Source organism: Procambarus clarkii, chromosome 5, assembly GCF_040958095.1.
Source record: "Procambarus clarkii isolate CNS0578487 chromosome 5, FALCON_Pclarkii_2.0, whole genome shotgun sequence".
In the NCBI taxonomy this organism is placed as follows: domain Eukaryota; kingdom Metazoa; phylum Arthropoda; class Malacostraca; order Decapoda; family Cambaridae; genus Procambarus; species Procambarus clarkii.
The window spans coordinates 14,913,093-14,919,092 of NC_091154.1; the positions used below are offsets into that span (position 1 = coordinate 14,913,093).

Sequence of the window (6,000 nt, forward strand, 5' to 3'; positions counted from 1 at the left end):
ACTGATCATTATACTATACGGTATGTGCTTGTACTCTTTCCTTATTGTGGGGAGGAGGGGGGGGGGGGGGGGACACCCTGTGCAAATGCTAATTTTGGGATGCATAAGGCACTGTACTTCATGTATTTAACCAGTACATGAAGTACAGTCCTTGTAGGCTAATCAAAAACACTAGGAGATATGAAGTTGAACCTGGCAGGGCATTTTCAAATGAAACAAAATCCCACCTTGAACTAATTGTGATCACCCCACATAATTAGATGGAATGAAGCTCTTCTGAATCAATATAAAAAATATTAGCATCACTGACAAACAGCCTCGGTACATTATACAGTAATGACAAATTATACACTGTTCATCGACATCAAAGCACTGTAGGTTACAATTAAATTATATGGCACTAAAACTTATTCTTTCATAAATATTTAGGGCAACGTCTTTTAAACATGAGAAACGTAAGTATTATATATATATATATATATATATATATATATATATATATATATATATATATATATATATATATATAGGGGGGTACCACCACTGGTGTAATTATAGGGACCCACAGCCTCAGAGAAGGGAACACAGAGCACTCAGGGAAAAACTTGACATTTAACTCTGAATACGAAAGAGTGTTCACTTCTCCTACCACCCCCTTTTTTTTTTTTATTACGATGTACACTTTATTATGCAAGGTTATACAGTTACATATCTGATTTTATACAAAAAATGAACATTAAGAGGACACAAGAAAAAGTTCGCTTCCTAGAGGCTGTAGATTTCCTCGAACTCCTCCGACGCCGGGCAGGAACCGAGGATGCAGCGGGCATTTCCCCTCTGGATCGCGACACTGAGGCGCTGAAAGAGAAAACTTGCTGCTCTAGGGTCTCTTGTGGTGTCAATGAGATTGGAACCAAGATCCTTAAGAAACCTTCTTGCACTCTCACCCCATGGGCCTAGGGTCTCAGACCCTATTGGAACGAAATTGTACCTTTGATCTAATTGCCTGTACTTGACTGACTTTTGTTTTTCTCTGTGTGTCGCTGCGGCTCCTGCCGTGCCGGCAGAGAGGGTGATGTATGTCGTTGCCAGGGTGGATACGCAAGTATAGTCCCATGCTAACTGCCTGCCACCCTTCCACGGACTATATATATATATATATATATCTATATATAGACTAGAAATAAAAATGAATTTTGGAGAAGTGATTTTTTATTTACCTCCAACAGTGAAGCGTAATGTACGAAAGATTGAGAAAATTCGTGTTAGAATTATTAATCTTACTTTTTCGGTCATATTTAATAATATATGTCTACAGGAAAGACTGCTACCAAAATATACTAATATATATATATACTGTACCTCCGCTCCTGCAGTACTAATGCTGCTGCTTCATGGTCCCCCTTCCCTTCGCAGCCCTCTGATGCCTGGCCATTATCTGGCATCTCTCCAGCAGCTCGGAACAGCATTTCTTCCAAGCTTCCAATCCCGTCTAATACTGACCCAGACATTGTCTGTTCAAGATTAAAAATGTTAATTATATATGTAAATTGTCAAATAAAATATTGCCTATTTTATGATAGATAGTATATTACTCTATGGAAAACATACAGTACAGAAAAATAAAATTTGAGCTTTAACAATCTATTTCGTGAACCTGCCGACTTGAATCCTGGTGTCAGAATCCATATTGTACCGTATTTATCTTTAGCAGATGAACAGCTGTGCATGGCTCAATAGAGGCTCTGTTGATCCATTTCAATCATCTGGAGTACATATTTGCACTTCACCAACGCACCAAAGCTATTTCATTACAAATAGTGAATAGAAATATATATGTATTTTTGTCAATTTAAAAAACAATTAAGTGTGTCCAAAACCTGTGGGAAATACGATGCAGCATATAATTCCTGTCAATGGGAACAGGAAGCTTGAACATAGGTTTATTGCAGTCCTTCCTAAACCATCTACTGACAGGCCTTACTAGGATGCAACTTGCAACAGTTTTCTAGCTTCCAGAGAAATTTGTTGTGCTTTCCACATGTTTCATATATCTGTACTTTATCAAACTATCCAAGCTATTTCATAGATTACAACAAAATAAAAAAAAACAGGACGAGGCTGGGGAACATGCATCCGACCCGGCTGTTGGCATTAGAGGTCCCACCTTGACTAACAGTAGGTGAAGCCCTGGCCCGACCAAAGTGCTGTGAAAGGAGAGATCGATCTCCTGTACACACAAGTCAGACGTAGGACGGCAACCTACAGCTGTAGCCAACAAAAACCAAGAAACACTTCCAAGAAAGTTAAATTAGGGGGCATTATTAGGCATATGCTTGAGTATTTATACATTTTTGTTTTGTTTTGCACTTTTACACAGATCCAAGGAGATGATGTCTTCCGACTCTTGTTGACAAGTTTAAAACCTTCCCTACCTATATTCCTCTTAAGCCTTATCCTACTAGTTTTCTCTGAATCAATCAGTGCACAATCAGATCCTTAATTATCCTGGAAAAAAAGTCAGTAGTTGGCCTACAGTTAGAATTTGATAGGCCAAAGTATAAGTTTCTCGTCCCCAACACCAGGTACTCATTCAGTTTTGCCGACAAGCTTTCCACCCTCTAAGAAATAATAAAATGACAAATTAGACACAAACTGTTAATAACACTAAAGATTATACAATAATTTCATTATTATTGCACAGAGTAGATTCAGTGTTATGAATCTACTCGATTCATAACTATGACCCTCAACATATCAGATTAGTTATCCATAATGAATAATACCTTCTCTGGCGATGAACCGCACCACTGGACACCTGTTTATGGTGACGTCAGCTGGCAGTATTCTCAGCAAAAGCTTGCCAATACCGAGGGAAACTCCGTCCTAATACCGCCAGCTCCGTGTCGCCAGTGAATCAGCTGTGTTTACATTATCAGCGGCCGCTGTCCGAATGCGCGATGTGACCTCGACTTCAATACAATCTAAACTGCCTAACCCACATGTTCGTACGCGCGTTGCAACCCTGACTTCAGTACAGTTTACACTGCGAGACCCATATTCCATATATACATTCAAATTCAAATTTTTATTCAGGTAAAAGTACATACATAGAAGATGAGTTACACAGATAATGTTGGATTTATAGATAGAGCTAACATGACTAACTTTCCTGTGAAATGGGGATATTAAATATACTATTAGCTAGGCAATTTCTAATGCTGACCCACTTATTACACTGTGAATATTGAATTAAACAAAGTCCCCTAATGGCTGACTGCTAACAAACCTATCCTCAATATTGACAAAACATTTTACATATTGTTTGGTAACATTAAGTTGTAACGTACGATTATGTTACGTTGTTGGGTTGATTAGATACACAGTGTTTAGTGAGTTTTGTAACGGTTCTATTGTTACGTAAAGTATGGTGACAAATAAACACAGACACTAAATATATATTTGGTCGAATATACAGAAGTACACAGGTGATACTTTGGTGTGAGTTGAGCGCACTGAGCGTCGGTACAGTATCTCGCAAGTGTCTGCTCTAGACCACACTTGAAAGTAGACTCTGGTCAATGTTTGCTATTCTGCTGCTTATATGCTCGGGCAACACCTCACCGTGTTGCCCGGGCAACGCCTCACCTCATTCATCTCCAAAGGTTGTCAGGAATATTAACAAAGCATTTGGAGCAAGTATATTATTGGGATAATCTACTCGCTACAGAACTCCCCCTCCCAGGGGATGAAAGGAAAAATACTCGATCAAGGAACTTAGCTGGTCGGTGAATTGTACGCCCTGCTCGCGTTACATAACCATCAAAGTTAACTTCCTCCTCTTCGCTGATGTCATCTAACTGGGGTCGCACAGGATCGTCCGTCGTCGTAGGATCAGGTTGTGGTGCGGCTGGTAACTGGGGTTGTAGGGTGGGAGGTCGTACAGGATCGTCCGTTGTCGTAGGTGGCGGTGCTGCTGGTAACTGTGGTCGAAAAGTGAACTGCGTAGTCGGCGGATGTGTCTCTGGATTTAGCAGTGTCGCAGACGTTTGAGACGAAGCCTGGAGCAGAGCAGAGAGCTGAGTGAGGCCGGAGTCGTGGAGCTCTATGTGGGAGAGCGTGGCGGCTCGATTGAGAATTGTGAGTGTCTGAACTCGGGGAGCGAGAGCGTGGCGGCTCGATGCGGTCGTAGTCTGCTGTCTGCTCTGTGTCGAAGCTGTAGCGTCTTGGGTTGATTAGGACTGTACACGCCGAGTACTACATTGTTGACTGTGGAAATTGTAGTCTGGTACCAAAAGATGTAGGCAGTGTGTGGACAAGCTCGGTGTAGCAGGAGAGAAGAATGTGCATAATTGTTGCGTCCTTGGGTCGCTGGTGGAGCATTTAGATCCGGGGCGGATGGGCTCGGGCACCAGGACATTAGGAGGTAATGTAGGCACGTAGTTAGGACAACGAGGTAATCACATCTAGAGCTGAATTGTCCTGAAGGCGACGAAGTGTCGGAAACGCAAGCAGTAAGTCCTGTACTGCGCAAAGGGCTTGAGTCGGCCGAGTATCAAAATGCAGTGAACGTGTAGATGAATCTGATGACAGAGCAGCTGTCGTGGGCGTAGGACAAGCAGTGCCCTGGCAGCGACGGAGAGTCGGCAGGACAAGCTGTAGATCCAACATGATGTAATCATTGATGAGGCTGTCAGATGAGTGAGTAACGATCGTGGAGCAGCAAGCCGTAGTAGATGAAAATGCAGAAATGGACGTGATGAAAATCATAGCTGTGGCGAGGGTGTTGGCAGTGTTCCATCACAGCAAACAGTAGCAGTAGAGGTCCAGTGAGAGTCCATGTTGTAGTCCATCGTGGCTGGGTATCGTCGAAACTCTCTGGGGTCACCAATGTAACGGTTCTATTGTTACGCAAAGTATGGTGACAAATAAACACAGACACTAAGATACTATATATATATTTGGTCGAATATACAGAAGTACACAGGTGATACTTTGGTGTGAGTTGAGCGCACTGAGCGTCGGTACAGTATCTCGCAAGTGTCTGCTCTAGACAACACTTGAAAGTAGACTCTGGTTAATGTTTGATGATGATGATGAAGATTAAGCCACCCAAAAGGTGGCACAGGCATGAATAGCTCGTAAGTGGTGGCCCTTTTGAGCCATCACCAGTATCAATAGATGATACTGGAGATCTGTGGAGGTGCGACTGCACCCAGCGTGACGGGAGATGTCTCCCGTGTTTTAAACAGATGATGAAGAAGATGAAGATGAAGCCACCCAAAAGATGGCACGGGCATGAATAGCTCGTAAGTGGTGGCCCTTTCGAGCCATCACCAGTATCAATAGATGATACTGGAGATCTGTGGAGGTGCGACTGCACCCAGCGTGACGGGAGATGTCTCCCGTGTTTTAAACAGATGATGAAGAAGATGAAGATGAAGCCACCCAAAAGATGGCACGGGCATGAATAGCTCGTAAGTGGTGGCCCTTTCGAGCCATCACCAGTATCAATAGATGATACTGGAGATCTGTGGAGGTGCAAGTGCACTCTGCGTGACGGGAGATGTCTCCCATGAATGTGTCCAAGATGACGATTAAACCATCGAAAAGGTGGCACGGGCATGAATAGCCCGTAAGTGGTGGCCCTTTTGAGCCATTACCAGTATCAATAGATGATATTGGAGATCTGTGGAGGTGCGACTGCACCCTGCGTGACGGGAGATGCCTCCTGTGTGGGTTAATGTTTGCTATTCTGCTGCTTATATGCTCGGGCAACGCCTCACCTCATTCATCTCCAAAGGTTGTCAGGAATATTAACAAAGCATTTGGAGCAAGTATATTATTGGGATAATCTAGTCGCTACAGTTTCATATTTATTTAGTATTCCTGGATACAGCAGTGTCGTAGACGTTGTGACGAAGCCTGGAGCAGAGCAGAGAGCTGAGTGTGGCCGGAGTCGCGGAGCTCTATGTGGGAGAGCGTGGTGGCTGGATGTGG

At 43.1% G+C, this 6,000-nt stretch overlaps 1 protein-coding gene across 5 annotated transcripts in view; it reads right to left on the reverse strand.

The window, feature by feature from the left end:
* LOC138373500 (DNA-binding protein Ets97D-like) overlaps window positions 1-2,956 on the reverse strand; it is a 225,633-nt gene extending 222,677 nt beyond the window's left edge. For 4 of the 5 annotated variants that reach the window (XM_069339722.1, XM_069339728.1, XM_069339715.1 and 1 more), the window contains exons 1-2: window positions 2,787-2,954; window positions 1,363-1,514 (exon numbers count right to left, since the gene is read on the reverse strand). In XM_069339722.1, coding sequence (XP_069195823.1) covers window positions 1,363-1,511 — 149 coding nt within the window. In that variant the 5' untranslated portion in view covers window positions 1,512-1,514; window positions 2,787-2,954. Of the gene's footprint in view, window positions 1-1,362; window positions 1,515-2,786 lie in introns of all 5 variants that reach the window. The other variant, XM_069339736.1, reaches the window with a different exon arrangement.
* Between the last annotated feature and the right edge of the window lie 3,044 nt (window positions 2,957-6,000).